Consider the following 17,449-nt stretch of genomic DNA (forward strand, 5'->3'; position numbering starts at 1 on the left):
TCAGTAGGTAATATTATGCATGAGCCAGATGCAATAAACAACATCTTTAGAGATTTCTATCAAACTCTGTATACATCACACTTAGATCCATCAGACAACGATATCCATCATTTTCTTAACAATATAGAATCTTCCAGGTTTACAGCAGGAACAAGTCACGGCCTTAGATTCCCCCCTCACAGTGGAGGAGCTACATGATGCCCTTAAACATATGCCCTGTAAAAAAAAGCTTCCCAGCAGAGTTCTAAAAAGAATTCTGGTCAACACTGGCCCCCACATTCTTCAAAATGGTGACACAAATAAAGGAAAATGGTTACTTACCCCCAAACATAAACTCTGCCACCATTACTGTGGGGGGACGTATGTTTTCCTCTACATTCTTCATTAACAGACATTAATATCTGACGGTAAGCCAGCATGAGATCATCCTGCACCAGCTTTGAACGTTTCATTTTCAGCCTGGTCATGAAACAGATGTTCATCTCCTGCTCTGAATGCAGCTACTGCTGCTGCCAGAAGCCTCTTCTGATTGCTTTTGGACAGGAGAGGGGCCTGCGCAGCAGCACCCACTCCTCATTGAGAAGAATAAACTACTTTCATACACGTCAGTCTACAAAAGTCTCCAATACTTAAAAAGTCGCTAGATTTGTCGCTAGTTGCTTTAAAAAATAAACAAACAAAAAAAAAAAGGTTGCTAAGTTGGCAACACTCACACACTGTGTTGGTGTGTGAGTGTGCCCCCTTGAGGTGAGGCAGAGTACTGTTTGCCTCACCTGCTGACTTTTCTCTGCACTTTATTGTATAATAAACGGGAATATTTCTCTCACAAAAACATTAAATAGATTACACAGACTGTAGAGAGTCATGGTGTATAACAAATATTTCTGTAAAGTTCATATTGGCAATAAAAGAAAGAAATAAAGAATAAAGAAAACGGCACATGTCATGCAACCCAGTTTGTATTGGATGGCACAGTCAGAGCTGAGGCACAGCTCATCCATGCCTCCACCGGGGTTTCTGCACTGGATTTGATCAGGAAATACTCAAATTTGACAATTTTTACTTAATTAACTGTAAAAAACGTGTTAGAGTCATACTGAAAATGCATTTTTAACACAGATCAGTGGAAAATATTAATATTTATTGTATGTTTTTTTTTTCCTTTATCATGAGGCACTGCCTCACCTGCCTTCCCTGACCGCACGTCACTGCATGTCTCCCGTGGTAGAGCAAATCTGTCAAGCAAAATATGTCACACAGACCACCGTTTTGTATGTTAGGATGCTGGACAGGACAGGGTAAAAAAAATAAAAAAATAAATAAATGAAAGCTGCTGTTAAGTCCAAAAAAATAAGTTAATGTGTTCACCGGAGTCATTAGCTAAGAGGATGTAATTAAACACTCCTATCAAAGCTGACTCGGTGCTGTGCAGAGTTTTAAAGCCAGACTGGAACACCTCCAGGACATCATGTTCATCTAAAAACAACTTGAGTTGAGTGTGGACAACTTTTTCTAAGATTTTAGAAATAAAAGGCAGCCTCAAGAAGGGTATGAATTTCACCAGCATGCTGCCATCAAATAGGGGCTGGACCACAGCATGTTTAACACTCAACGAAACAACTCCAGATGACCGACTACTGTTGATAATGTCCAGAACTGCCTGCTCTGTAGTAGGAAAAACGGTTTTCAGGAAACCAGGACAACATCATGGGGAGAGCCTGACGGCTTAATATGGCCAATCAGATCTTCCAAACGTTAAGATTGTGCTAGTAAAGTTCGATGACGTCTTTTTCCCGCTAAGAAACATATACAAATACACGAAAGAGCATGTTTTCACCAGCATGCCCAGCGGCCAGGGGAAAAAATGGAGAGTTTTATCTCTCTATGAACTGTCTGAGCATTGCAACATCGGAGCAGAAAGATGAGCACATACACAAGGTTGGATAGCCAACAACCCTGTGGGGAGCATTGCGCTCCAGACTGAACCAGTAAAAATCAAGTTAAGAGAGGATACAGTACCACATGTTGTACACACTGCATGCCGTGTTCCCTTTCCCATGCTCCAAAAGAAGCAAGGCCAGGATCTACGTGGGCTTGACTAAATTAAACAAGTCAGTGAAGACATTCTGCCAACCTCTTACAGGATAAACTCCAAACTGAGCAGTGCCATGGTGTTGACATCTCTCGATGCTGCCACACCAGCTGAAAAGCGAGGTAGCGTTGTGGTGCAGGGCATCCCAGCCTCTCCGAGCCAAATGGACAGAATAAAGGCAGCCACTGCAGACAACAACAAACTTGAGACTCTCATTAGACTCATAAGAAATCGCTGGCCTGAATACAAAGACAAAGTGCCATCGAATGTCCAAGCATACATTAAAGTAAAAGCTAACTGTCAGAGACTGACATCCTTGTCATATGTGGATGCAGAATTGTCATCCCTAAGGCCCCTCATCTCTACACCTCTGCCGGGCCATCCCTGGAAAGGATTGGATTTGTATTGTCTTTATGGTGCAATGCATGGATATGGCCTTTGGTGGTGGTGGTGGGGCGGTGGGGGGTCATGTAATCATGACCATTTAAAATGTGATTTTTGAAATGTTCATGACGACAGCTAAACCATTCCAGTAGACCTGCACATGTTTAAATAAGGTTTTCCATATGGTACGTTTCCAGAAAAGTTCTTATTGATGTTTAAGGTTGAATTGGGTTTCCCTGCTTAGGCAACTGCCACCACGACCCAACTCCAGATAAGTGGCAGAAAATGGATGGATGGATTTTGAATAATAATAAGGTTGCACCTACTTACACTTACTACACCACTTTATGACAACTCCTATTAGGGGGGAGTTACATCCTACAAAGAGTCTGTTGTGGAGTTTACCCACCTGTTCATGTTTCTGCCTTGTTCAGCCACAAATAAAGCTTTTTTTAAATATGTAATCGCCACTCGATATTCTACAAGAACCACTGTTGTTTTTACAGGTTTTATTTTTATCCAACTAATACACAGCACTGAGTCGTTAATGCAGGTCTGAGCTGCTGTGTTTGAACACAGTTCATACAGCATTTCAGTCACAGGTGGCATAAAACTGGAAATAAGCAGAGGTCACATCATTACTGCTGTGGCACTAGGATTGTTCTTTAATCTCTTGAGTTCCGGCTTGGCAGAGAGAACAAACACAGACACTGATTGAACATGTGAGGTGTTTTCTGGTTTAATCATTTGTAATGCTTTATAGCCAGGAGCTCTCCAGCAGAACCAGGCTGCCAGAATTCCCCAGCACTTTCATTATCTGCGTAGACTCTGTTTATTTGGTGTTTGTAAAAACATTTATTTTTTACAGAGCTAAAAAAGAACCCATGTTGCAGTATGATATCACCAATTGGTTTGGGAATCTAGCAGTCAAATCCAAGACTCAGATTCACAACCTAGGAGCTGGTAGGGTCATGGGGCATGCTCCCTCCAACCTCCAGGAGCTTTCTGGTCAGGCAGTCATTTCACAGGCAAAAAGTGTTTAAACTGCCAGCTGCCATGTTTTTCAAATGAAATACACATGGTTAAAATCAGGCGGTACAGAGTGCTAACACAACAGGTATAAACGTCCAGGTGTCCCATGGTCAATAAAGCTTATCAATGAACAAAGATGACAATAATAGTTATGAAAGAATGTATAGCCAATTATGCACAAATAAAAAATAAAAACACACTGAAAGTGGAGGGTCCACTGGGTAGTATTCAGTTGCTTGCTGTTTGCCATTTAATCCGCCAGATCACACAGATCTCACATACTGACCCATTAATGCAACTTTGATCTTTAGGTAAATAAGGATTTTTTTTTTTTTTCAATTACATGGCAAAGTACAGCTAGACTTTTCTCCTTGCTTTATTTTGTTCTTGGTTCTTGTTTTTTTTTTTTTGTTTTGTTTTTTTTGTTTGTTTGTTTGTTTTTTATTGTTAGTAGGACATCGTGATGCTCTTTGTGGTACTGCCCCAGCCAAGGTTCTAGGTGAGTCATCACTTGTAGATTCTTTTTTCTTACAAATTATTTCATTGTGATTATTCACAAGAGACTGCAGAATATCATTGTGACAGTCTTTTCAGGATCCTGTGCCCTGCAGTTCTCAGGAATTTCCCACCACTCTCTGTCGGACTGGATCCTGTTTCTCTCCTCCATTCCCTGATTACAATAAACCGTATTGTGTTCAAATCTCAATCATTGTGTGTGTAGCTGAATTTCCAGGTCTTCTGAGAGACATCATTACAGACACATGCCACTACTTTTTCTATTTCTATTATTTCTTTACAATTACTTGCTATGTCTTATTTTCTAAGAAAACAATGGTTTTCTGCAGCAACATTAGCACTGAGATGATATTAATGTCATTTTGTATCAGTTAGTTTTTATTATTTTTAACAGACTTTCTTATCTATTTTTATTCTGTTACTTTTGGGTCTTACATGTCTTATTATTGTTTATTGATGAGATAATTTTATTGGGCTTTAATCACCAATATCTTCTTACGAATCTTCTTAAATTTGTTCTTAAGTTGTACTTAAGAAGTTTTTTTTACAAAAGTCCTGTCAGATTCATAAACATGTTTGTAGACCACGGAAATGTTTGTATCTTTCTTCTTAACCTGGTGAATACCAACGTCTCCTAAGTAGAAATGATGGACCAGCCGGCCCTAATTTGCAAGTAAACTTGACTTACTGACTTACAGGCAGAAGAGAAATAGATTAGGAAAAATAATAAACTGAATGACAAAAATAATAATAAAGATGTGCAATGAAACCTGATCTTCCTCATTTCATAGTTTTCATATGATCATAAATCAGATGGTGAGCTACAAATATTATAAAAACAACTTTACGAAGGTATTAAAGGGGTGGTGCACCTAAAAATGTGTTGTTTTTTTTAGCTGTAAACAACACAGTTTTACGTATTTGTGATGATAATCACATATACCGCTGATAGAATTTGTATTTTTCAAATTTATTTTAAAAACTGTGTTTTGTGGATAAACAATGGCTCATAGCGCCCTCTACAGGCTAAAACCAGGTTACATTTTTGTGATGTAGAGCCGTATTGGTGCTTCTCTACGTCACGAGAAATTTTTTAAAACCTCAAAGCCCTCCTTCCAGATGCAGAGAGGCGCTTTCTCACCTTGCAGGCATAGAAAACCATGCCTACCAATGCATATGAAGGGATGTGAGTTCATCTGGTGTAGATAAGCTATTTTCAGACTTCTATTATTTCACAGACACTGAAAAGACGGGAAAAACAGAAATGTAGAAATTTTTGCAAATTTATTAAAAAAAGAACTGAAATATAACATGGTCATAAGTATTCAGACCCTTTGCTGTCACACTCATATTTAACTCACAGACTGTCCATTTTTTCTGATCCTCCTTGAGATGGTTCTACTCCTTCACTGGGGTCCAGCTGTGTTTAATTAAACTGATTGGACTTGATTAGGAAAGGCACGAGAATCACATGAGAATCATGAGGTCGAAGGAACTGCCCAAAGAGCTCAGAGACAGAATTGTGGCAAGGCACAGATATGGCCAAGGTTACAAAAGAATTTCTGCAGCACTCAAGGTTCCTAAGAGCACAATGACCTCCATAATCTTTAAGTGGAAGAAGTTTCTGATGACCAGAACTCTTCCTAGACCTGGCCATCCCACCAAACTGAGCAATCGTGGGAGAAGAGTCTTGGTGAGAGAGGTAAAGAAGAACCCAAAGATCACTGTGGCTGAGCTCCAGAGATGCAGTAGGGAGATGGGAGTGAAACATGGTGGTGGCAGCATCATGCTATGGGGGTGTTTTTCAGCTGCAGGGACAGGACGACTGGTTGCAATTGACGGAAAGATGAATTAAGATGAAGTACAGCGATATCCTGGAAGAAAACCTCTTCCAGAGTGCTCCGGACTTCAGACTGGGCCGAAGGTTCACCTTCCAACAAGTAAATGACCCTATGCACACAGCTATAGTAACAAAGAAGTGGCTTTGGAACAACTCTGTGACCATTCTTGACTGGCCTAGTCAGACCCCTGACCTAATCCCAATTGAGAATCTCTGGAGAGACCTAAAAATGGATGTACGCCAATGTTCACCATCCAACCTGACGGAACTGGAGAGGATCTGCAAGGAAGAATGGCAGAGGATCCCCAAATCCAGATGTGGAAAAACTTGTTGCATCATTCCCAAGAAGACTCGTGGCTGTACTAGCTCCAAAGGGTGCTTCTGCTCAGCAAAGGGTCTGAATATTTATGACCAAGTGATATTTCAGTTTTTCTTTTTTAATAAATTTGCAAAAATTTTTACATTTCTGTTTTTTTCTGTCAAGATGGGTTGCTGAGTGTACATTAATGAGAAATAAAATGAACTTTTTTGATTTTAGCAAATGGCTGCAATAAAACAAAGAGTAAAAAATTGAAAGTGGTCTGAATACTTTCTGTCCCCACTGTATATGTGTTAGATGGGTAAATGTTATGTAGTAAATTGTAAAGTGAAATTCTCTGATTGTGTTTGAGATACAGAATTTAAAAGGAACAAGCCACATTTTATGCCAATTTATATTTCCAAAACCAGCATCCCATAAGAATTTCTTTTTTGGTGTTATTTTCCTAGCATTGGGGTTTTCTCTCCAACATGGTGAGAGCTACGCTTGTGACGTATTTCCGACGCACCAGTAAAGAGAACTGTGATTGCACTGTTGCACACATCCATTGCCTGCCAAGTCACATGACCAGACTGTTTAAAAACAATGCCAGTGTTCTGTCAGTTTAGCATAGGCATCAGAGTAGCATACATTATGTTAATGTGCATGCAAGTTAAAGTTAGGGTTAGGGTTAGGTGCAGTCATCAGTTTGCACTATCCGTATGCTGATCTGACAATGTATGCTAAACTGACAGAACAGCGATACTAACCAGCCACAGAAGATGTCGAAAACGAACATTTTTAAAAACGAAAACATTTTTTTCTTTGGTGCACTGTGTTGGCTTAACAAATATAAGAGGTTACAGTACACCAGACTCAAAGATCCTGTCAAACTTTCTGTATGTATTTGCTTTTGAGAGCGAGCAAAAATGCCCTATGTGTGTCGAAATACCACGCTTAAAAAATATTTAGAATAGTAAGGTATAGTAACATCAGACAGCCTATGGGCCCGTTTGTTTATTACTTTGCTATTAATGTAGAGGTTTTAATGTAAATACTCACACTATAATTCATATACATATATATATATATATATATATATATTTTAGACTCTGGTCAGTCAAACACATAAACATCTAAGAGAGCAGCTCCAGTGGAAGGTCAGGCCAAGTCACAAGTAGGTTTCTTTCATTCTAATGTTTTCGGAATGTCTACAAAACTATCAGCAACTTTTGTAAAATGTATGTGTCGTTTTTTCAGCTTCCGGACACCACACAACTAGGAAGTGACAGCTGCAGTTACCCAGGCTATTGAAGATGTGGAACCAAAATGGAGCTTCCACCAAATTAAATGTATGTATTATGCATGAGTGTGAAGTTGGGTGTAATGTGGTGACGTAGAAATTGCTGGCGTTTATATTTCACCCCCAGTGGATAATTAAAATGGCCATCTGATGTCAAGTTCTACGATGGAAATAAGCATGTTTAAAAAATATGCTAACCTCTTTTTTATCACATACACCAGGAGCATGTAACCGGGTTTTCGAAAATTTAAAATCTTATGAAAGAATGGAGAGAGATGGAACCAAGGAGGGGGTGAAGAGACGGAACTCAGCTCAACTCAACTCAACTTTATTTATAAATCCCTTTAAAACAACCACAGCTGAAACAAAGTGCTGTACATAAATGGACAAAGCAACACATAAAGCTCATGACGAGTAGGCGTAATGAGCTGTCTTAAATAAATCTACAGCTGTCTGTGTAACTGAACTTGGAAATACCATATGATCTGTAAAATTAGTAATGTATAAGAATCTTCACTAATGCCTTGTATTCCTTGCATTAATTACCTTTTGTTATATGGTTTTGTACATGATATATAGCAAAAAAATTAATGGCTAGATTATAGGAATAATGAGGAGCATTGTAACAGGAACATTTTGACGACTTAAACAGAGTCCATCCATTTATTCAGGAAGTGGTGGTGTTGTGTGTATGGTTAATGAATATCATCCATATTTTGAATATACCGTCTTGTCATAGATCGATCTATATAACTTAGTGAAATTCTAAACCAACAAGGAAACCATTTCCTTTTTTCCATCTATCAGTCACATGTTCTTGAAGAATACCTGATCTCTACATAACATCTGACCTCTTATCTAAACTAATTAGGCATGGCTTTTCACATAAAATATAGCCTACACTTTACCTTCAAGTTTAGTTTTTCAAATTAAATATGAACAAGTTTTTTTTACATTAGATTTTTTTGGATATAGCTAAAATGAACTTGTCTTTTCTTGTTCCACAGCTAGACAAAAATGGGTGAGAACTGGAGAGGATGTCCTTAACCATGAGGACCTTGCATATTTAAAAGGAGCGAATGCGAACTTTGTCAGTGACAAGGAAAGCAGTGATGACAAAACAAGTTATAATTACACCTCACTAAAGTGGTGTTCTACCCGGCTCACCAGGGTCATGAGCACATGCCAAAAGGCCTTGGATGAGAACAGGAAGAAGGGAACCGAACCGAGGTCGACATGTGCAATACAATGTGCTGGCTTCACAAACCGCGACCCACCTCCTGGAAAAAGTTGCTATATGGCAGAAGAAGACTGTGAAGTAAACTCTTAAAGGAGACTCGGTTGCTCTGTTGCATTTTGTGTTCTATTTGCTGGTGAATTCTTTTGGTGTTATTTATTTTTATTGTTTGCTGTGAATTATTATGGTATATTTATTTTTAAAGTATTTGCTGTGAATGGGTATGGTGTTTATTTTTTTTAATTAATGTTGGCTGCGAATGCATGTTTTTTATTAAAATGTTTATGGAGTGAAATAGTTGGTAATTTTTCGCTTAATGTTTTTAAATGCTTTTACAATTAAAACAGGTGGTAGCCTGATATTTTTTTTCATTAGAACTGATAAATACCAGTGTACTCATATGAACAATATCTTGAAATTTTCAGACAACAGACATTACTTGTGTACGGACTACAGATATGGCTGCAGGACACATATACAGAATCCTGACCCCAGATATGACAGATGGACTGGCATCAGAAATCACCAGATTTGACTTGAGTAGAATCTTGAAATATCCTGTCAGTATATCTCCAGTGTGGTGATACTCTCCCGATATGGGCCTTGGCTAGTATCCGATATTCGGGGCAAATCTGAACTACAGATTCTATCAGTATCAAAGTGGCCCCACGTCCAGAGTTGATAAGCTCCGGACATGAAATCTGAAACTGTCATGGCCAGAGAGTATCCACAACAGATATCCCCATGCATGAAGCATGTCTGGGGGTATCCAGGCAAAGATGTCTCTGGATTCTGGGGGTTTTTGCGTAGTGGGAGTTTCTGATTAAATATTCCTGCAATAGGATGGATCTGTGCTTCTGAGGGGTGTAAAAGTAACCCAGACTTTATTCTTTACCTGCTGATCCTCATCTGGCGACAGACAGCAACTCAAATCGTAGCAGCAGCAATCTCTAGCAGCACTTCCTGCAGCTGCCCCAACCTGCTGCGAGTCTCCACAGCTTTCCAGACCTGCTGGAGCTGCTGACAGCGCTAATGGCTCAGACTGATACACTGCAGGACCACCTGGAGCGTGGTGGGGCTGTAGTGTTGAACGCTGAACTAAAGCCAATGAACAGCATCCTTACAGAGTCCTCTGTGTGCTTGTCCAGTTGGGTGAGGGTGGTGTTCAGTATCTGGGATATGGCATCGTCCCTGGATCTGTTTGGCCGCTAAGTGCACTGTAGTGGACCCAGAGACTCGGGGAGTGAGGATGTGCCCTCTGACCAGTCTCGAAGCAGTTCATGAGCTCAGAGGTGAGGGCACTGGGGTGGTAGTCATTAAGGCTGGCTGGAGTGGGCTTTTATGATTTTTCTATATTTGTGAATCACAACTTGTAATTTAAATTAATTTTTGTTGGAATTTTATGTTGACAAAAACAATAAATAAATTAAAATAGTCTAAAGTGTGTGAAATAATCACAACCCAAACCCAGATAAGTGGCAAGAAAATGAATGGAGAGATGGATGGATCGTGGTTAGTTATATAGTTATACAATGCAGTGAATGTATGGTGGCCGTCAGAGGCCAAACTTCTTCCAGACATAAAGATCTTTTCATGTGTGAGTGGATCCAGGGGCCTTGGGTGCAGTGATGACTGCACTACAGGTAACTACATGAGTACTGTCTTCTTCTATGGTGCTTTTAAGGTGTTGCTGATCTTAAATGATACAACAAAGTTGCTGCTGCAGTTTTAAAGCTTCACACACTACAAGTTTTTTGTCCATTCAGAGACACCATAAAAAAATTGTGGCCGCTTCCATGTATGTGGACCCACGGCAGATAGATATTAATGCTTCCAGGAAATGGCTAAATTATACTGGGATTATGTTGTATTGATTTAATTTTGATTTAGTTTGGATTGTGCTTGAGGTGTGTAAGAGACTCACAAGGACCTTCACATAAGGGAAGTGAGCCTGATTGGGCTGCAGGGTAAGCCTACTTACTTTACCCCGGCGTTGGGTATTGGGACTCCTTTTTTTTTTTTTTGTATGTGTCCTGGTTGGGGGTGGTCCGACCAGTACGAGTTTTTTTTCTTTTTATTATTATATTCTTTTTTTTTCTTTTTGTTTAACTGTTTGAATCCTCTAAGGTCTGACCCATGAAAAAATGGTAAGAAAAGTCCAATTATTTTTAATATGAAGTCCTTATTTGGCCCTTTAACAAAATGTAACAAAAAAATTAACATTTTCTTGAGGGGATATCTACCATTTATTACCATGTGATATTTTAAAAATATTATAATGTGGTTTTCTTCTTCTGGGTGTCTCTTAGGGGACAGAAGACGAGTATCAGATTGTGTTCCACACGATTTTGCGCAAAGTTTATACCATAAATTGAAGCAAAATGTCTCAGAAACTGTATGTAACAAATATGTCATGCCGGGCTCTTATGGGTTAACCTGGAGGGGAGGCCACTCAACGGCTCCTGCTGGTAGTGACATCTGCCTTCCTGCAGTGTGGAACATTTAAACAGGTTTAAACAGGTTTTCCTTTTAGAAATGGATATCAGTGGCGTGGACTTTTCTTTGCATGCTTTATTTCCAGTGTGTATCGTGCTTTTAATGGGAGGAGTTGATTTACAGGGCAGGCGGTAGTTAGGGGGGAACATTTAGCACCTTCTGGTGGCGCGTAAGATCTGGTTGAGTTCCTGGTGGCCTTATGAGTGGAACCTTAATAAAAGTGTTATGCCCTTAAACGTCTCGGCATTGTCCATTGCCCAGGAGGATTACGAACGGCGGGCTGGGCCCCAGCTTCTGATCGAGCTGCTGGGACTCTGCCCGGTGTGACAACAGTTATTTTAGTAAAGTCATTAGATACCAATACAAAAATAGTCTGTTAAAATCTGAAAATTTAGTAGTGAGGCTTTAACCATACCAAAATTAACCAGATTACATCACATCACATGTCCACTACTGTTTTTATCTAACTGAGCTAAATCAACCTAAATCCAAAATCATTCTTCAACCTCACCTTTCCACAGTGAAAGCGGTGATGGAGCAGGAGGATGCGTTAATTCCCAGGTACTGAAAGTAAGTAATTCCCAGGCATCCAGCATCTCCAAAGATCCATGTTCCGGTCAGACTGTCCGCCACATTCGGCAGTCCCGCCGCCACCAGCACCATCAGGTCGGCTATGGCCAGACTCACCAGGTAACTGTTGGTAGGTGTTCTCATGTGGCGCGTGGTCAGGACTACAACCACCACCATGATGTTGCCCACAATGCCCACCCCGCACACCAGCAGGACCAGGAAGACCGACACCGTCTTGTATTCTAGTGAGTGGGTGACGGCTACGTTGGAGCTCAGCGAGATGTTGGTTGGGGTGTCGACTCTGGAGCTGATGTTATCGGCCATGTCTGCTGACTGCTTGTCAATCAAAGATGATTATATGAGCGAAGATTAGTGACAAAGGCTGAAACTCTGAAAAGTGGGCATGGTTTTTTTTTCATTTAGAAATATGTCTCTTATTTAAAGTCAGATTATGAATTTGACTAATGGTAGTCCCCAGATGATCGATCACTGACAGAAGAAACAAGAGAGCTGTCCTGGTTTTCTTCTGTCTTTCACTCTCAAAGTTCACTTCAGACCAGTGGATTTATCCCAGGATTTCCAGACTCAACTTCACCTGCCCATCAGCCACCTGGAAATAGGGAAATGAGTTCAGTTAATTGAATAAATGTGGGATTTTACATAGAAAATCACATGTAGATTATAGTTCTCTGGTCTATCTTTATCTTGTGCTTCTTTACTTGTAGTTCTTTTCTTTGGGTTAGGCCTGAGATTCATCCTGTTGTCTTGATTGTTTGTTTTGTTTAACTTTTATTCAGGAAAAAAAAACTCTTTACCTGATGCTGAGAACAAGTTTTAGGGTTGTATCATAAATGGGTGGCTCATCCGGGATTATTTGAACTCTCTTTTAGAAAGTATATTGAGTTTTCCTTTCTTTTCTCTAGGTTTAGTGAACGTTGACTTAGAGGATTTTTAGTAACATTTATTTTGTTTAGAGATTTTCACAGACAAAATCACAGTCTTTTATAATAAAATCAAAACATAAAAATACTAATCCACCAGTTATCCCCACAGCCCATCTGTTTTCTCCACTAACCCATCCTTTCTTCCCACCATCCCATCCTTTCTCCCCACCATCCCATTCATTATTCCGACCATCCCACCCGTTATCCCGACCATCCCATCCTTTCTCCCCACCATCACATCCGTTATCTCAACCATCCCATCCTTTCTTCCCACCATCCCACCCGTTATCCCAACCATCCCATCCTTTCTTCCCACCATCACATCCGTTATCTCAACCATCCCATCCTTTCTTCCTACCATCCCATCCGTTATCCCGACCATCCCATCCTTTCTTCCCACCATCACATCTGTTATCCCGACCATCCCATCTTTTCTTCCCACCATCCCATCCATTATCCCGACCATCCCATCCTTTCTCCCCACCATCACATCCTTTATCCCCACAATCCCATCAGTTATCCCGACCATCACATCCGTTATCTCAACCATCCCATCCTTTCTTCCCACCATCCCATCCGTTATCCCGACCATTCCATCCTTTCTTCCCACCATCCCATCCGTTATCCCAACCATCCCATCCTTTCTTCCCACCATCACATCCGTTATCTCAACCATCCCATCCTTTCTTCCCACCATCCCATCCGTTATCCCGACCATCCCATCCTTTCTTCCCACCATCACATCTGTTATCCCGACCATCCCATCCTTTCTTCCCACCATCCCATCCATTATCCCGACCATCCCATCCTTTCTCCCCACCATCACATCCTTTATCCCCACAATCCCATCAGTTATCCCAACCATCCCATCCGTTATCCCGACCATTCCATCCTTTCTTCCCACCATCACATCCGTTATCCCGACCATCCCATCCTTTCTTCCCACCATCCCATCCATTATCCCGGCCATCCCATCCTTTCTCCCCACCATCCCATCAGTTATCCCGACCATCCCATCAGTTATCCCGACCATCCCATCCTTTTTCCCCACTACTGTAGATATGGACTACGTGTGAAAAACTTTAGCTATGTGACTCTGTGTATTATTCTGTGTGAGGAAGCAGCCATTACAGGACTAGTAAAGAGTTGCACATGGTCATCAACTACACACTTGGTTTTCTGTCTCCTCTAAGCAGCCTCCTCTGAACCTCCTGATCATCATAGGGTTTTATTTTGGTTCTCAGTGCGTTCTTACAATATCTTCAGCTTTATTTCCTTTAGAAAAAAAAATCAATCAGCAAAAATGAAGGTAGTAACTTAACATGTAATTCAGAGTTTAATTGGAGTAAGTAAGAAAATTCCTCTCCATCGCCATTCTGAGGAAGACCTTTTGTTTTTTCAAGGACCTTACGACTGAAGAATGGTTTGTATGGGGCTATTATTGTAGCAATATTATCTACAAATCCGTGTTGAAAGTCACAAATGCATACAGAGAGTCGTGTATCCGTATCTTAATTTGTGTGTGCACAGTTGGATTCGCAAATGTGTAAATAAATCCACAAATGTGTGATGAGATTTCTGTGTCTGTACAAGAATCTGCAAATGTGTAAAACAACTTGTGTGTAACCCGGTTTGCAAATGTGTAAAAAAATTCCACAAATCTGTATTTAAAGTTGCAAATGTGTAGACCAATCTGTAAATGCGTGCTAAGATCTGCACATGTGCAGACCGATCTGTATCCACAGAGAGACATGAATGCCTGGAGTATTTCAGCTACAAGACCCAGAAATACAGACAAATCGCTGGTTACGAGTCAAGCAGCTTCTGGATTGGTTCTCTCTACACACGTGGATTTTGCTACACTTGTTCCGTGAGAAATCCACAAATGCGTGTCAGGATTCGTATCCGTAACGCTTGGGTTTGCGTGCCCTGACCGCTGGCTCACAGGCTGCCTCACTCCGGCTGCCGTTGGTTCGCTTGCTCTACTTCTACTGAGTGCGCGCGAGTTTCACCAGGGCAGGAAAGATGGCGGTGGCTGCTAATAGCGAGACGGATCAGATGTTTGGGGCCACAGATAATCCGTGGGTAAGTGACGTTCAGATTTTAAAAACAAATACAATGTAACATATATAATGAAATACAAATGTGAAGTTATGGAAAGGCTATTAATTTGGTAATTAGTAATGCAAGTGAACAGGGCTATTTGCCTCTAGCCGTTAGCTCTGCCATTCATGATCTTAGAAGTCACAAATATGTTCGATTGTATAGCATTCTTTGTGAATTTGGTGTAATTGTTAAGTCAAACCTCCGTTACATCTTAAAATATGGCAAATACAGCATTTTCCAACGCTGGTCCTGGTACTCTTATACTACATGTTGTAAATGTCTCCCCCCCTCAAACACTCATGATTCAAATGAGTGGGTTGTTATTAGGCTTTTGAAGTTCTTGATGATAAGTTGATCATTTGAATCAGGTGTGTTGGAAGAGTGACACATTTAAAACATGCAGGATAGTGGGCTTCGAGGACTAAATAAAGTTTTTCAGTTTTAGCTACTCTATTCCATTCGATTCTGTTTACTGTCATACTTGGACCGTGATTGTGGGTCTGCCAGGTCCTGGATCTGTACCAGAGGCAGTCTGCAATTAAAACAGTGGGCTAATAATTTACATCTTTCATTAGCTGCACAGTTACCGGTAGTTGGTGCAGAAAAACATTTCAATGAACATATTTTTTTTCTTTTTTTATTAGTAATTAACTTAAGTGGGCTCTAATATTAGAATTTTACCATGCCTTTAGTATGTTTAGAAAGTCAAAATTGATATAGTGTACTGTAAAAGAGTTGTATGTTAAACTAATGTCTTATCTTTTCTGTTTGATAGATTTTACTGCGACACAACATTCTTGAGAGGCTACATTCTCGACTGCTCCACATTTTAAATCACAGACCATTAGATTTGGACCGTATGGAATTTGTGTGCACTCAAGACCTTGTTTTCTGCAGTGCCGTTTCAAGCAATATTGGCATTCCAGTGTGTATAATGGACACACTGTCTGAACTGTGTAGGTTGATCAGGGATGAAAAGGAGCATGCCCAAAATCTCCAATCAAATCTTCTGGTACAAATGGGCACAGGTCATGCTGGACGTCCCAAGATTAACTTTAGTCAAGAGTACCTTCAGTATCTTCTTGGAATTCCCTTATCCGTCACAACTATTGCAAGATTGTTGGGAGTGTCAAGACATACAATCCACAGAAGACTGTCAGAAAACAACATGTCAGTGGCTTCACTGTATAGTCAAATGACAGATGATGAGTTGGATTCCATGGTCACAGACATAAAGATGACAATGCCACACTGTGGTTACAGAATGATAAAGGGGCCCTTAAAGCCAGGGGTCACGTGGTTCAGTGGGAACGGGTAAGGGCTGCAATGCACCGGGTGGACACCATAGGTGTACTGACAAGACTGACTTCAATGGGATGTGTTGTAAGACGCTCATATTCTGTGCCCTGTCCAAGGTCTCTCATCCATATTGACACCAACCACAAACTGATCAGGTAAGAATGATCTTGTGTGTATACAGTTGTATAAAGTAATCTCAATTAAAAAATCTCAATTTTAACCTTGGCCAATTTATATATTTATTTTCATTTCTCTTTGTCTCTCTATCTCTACAGATATAACATTGTTATTTTTGGCGGCATAGATGGGTATTCCAGGAAGGTAGGTTTGTGTTAAAATTGAATGCAATTATTATGGCAAGTCTATTTTTTTGATCATGTATGATATTTGATTCAGTTATTTTGAATATCATGATTAAATGGATAATTATATTCTTTAAAATTTATCCTTTTATTCTATATAGTTTGTTTCTGATATTCATGCTATATAACTATAGACTTGTTCGGGACAAAACCATAGTGGGAATGACAATGAAATCTGTTCACAATTCTATAATAAAGTGTATCATGTTTTATAAAAGCATACATATACATTGTGTAAATATACAAAGATCGGTAAACTACATCACACAGACTGATATATATATATATATATAGACTAAAATATAGAATAAAAGGATAAATTTTAAAGAATATAATTATCCATTTAATCATGATATTCAAAATAACTGAATCAAATATCATACATGATCAAAAAAATAGACTTGCCATAATAATTGCATTCAATTTTAACACAAACCTACCTTCCTGGAATACCCATCTATGCCGCCAAAAATAACAATGTTATATCTGTAGAGATAGAGAGACAAAGAGAAATGAAAATAAATATATAAATTGGCCAAGGTTAAAATTGAGATTTTTTAATTGAGATTACTTTATACAACTGTATACACACAAGATCATTCTTACCTGATCAGTTTGTGGTTGGTGTCAATATGGATGAGAGACCTTGGACAGGGCACAGAATATGAGCGTCTTACAACACATCCCATTGAAGTCAGTCTTGTCAGTACACCTATGGTGTCCACCCGGTGCATTGCAGCCCTTACCCGTTCCCACTGAACCACGTGACCCCTGGCTTTAAGGGCCCCTTTTATCATTCTGTAACCACAGTGTGGCATTGTCATCTTTATGTCTGTGACCATGGAATCCAACTCATCATCTGTCATTTGACTATACAGTGAAGCCACTGACATGTTGTTTTCTGACAGTCTTCTGTGGATTGTATGTCTTGACACTCCCAACAATCTTGCAATAGTTGTGACGGATAAGG

At 39.9% G+C, this 17,449-nt stretch overlaps 1 protein-coding gene across 1 annotated transcript in view; it reads right to left on the bottom strand.

The window, feature by feature from the left end:
- The window catches only part of trhr2 (thyrotropin releasing hormone receptor 2), a 73,333-nt gene that overhangs the window by 44,300 nt on the left and 11,584 nt on the right, over positions 1-17,449 (bottom strand). Inside the window, exon 2 of the mRNA XM_041996106.1 lies at positions 11,710-12,378. Coding sequence (XP_041852040.1) covers positions 11,710-12,092 — 383 coding nt within the window. The 5' untranslated portion in view covers positions 12,093-12,378. The remainder of the gene's footprint in view (positions 1-11,709; positions 12,379-17,449) is intronic.

Source organism: Melanotaenia boesemani, chromosome 10 (genome assembly GCF_017639745.1).
Source record: "Melanotaenia boesemani isolate fMelBoe1 chromosome 10, fMelBoe1.pri, whole genome shotgun sequence".
NCBI classification, from domain to species: Eukaryota; Metazoa; Chordata; class Actinopteri; order Atheriniformes; family Melanotaeniidae; genus Melanotaenia; species Melanotaenia boesemani.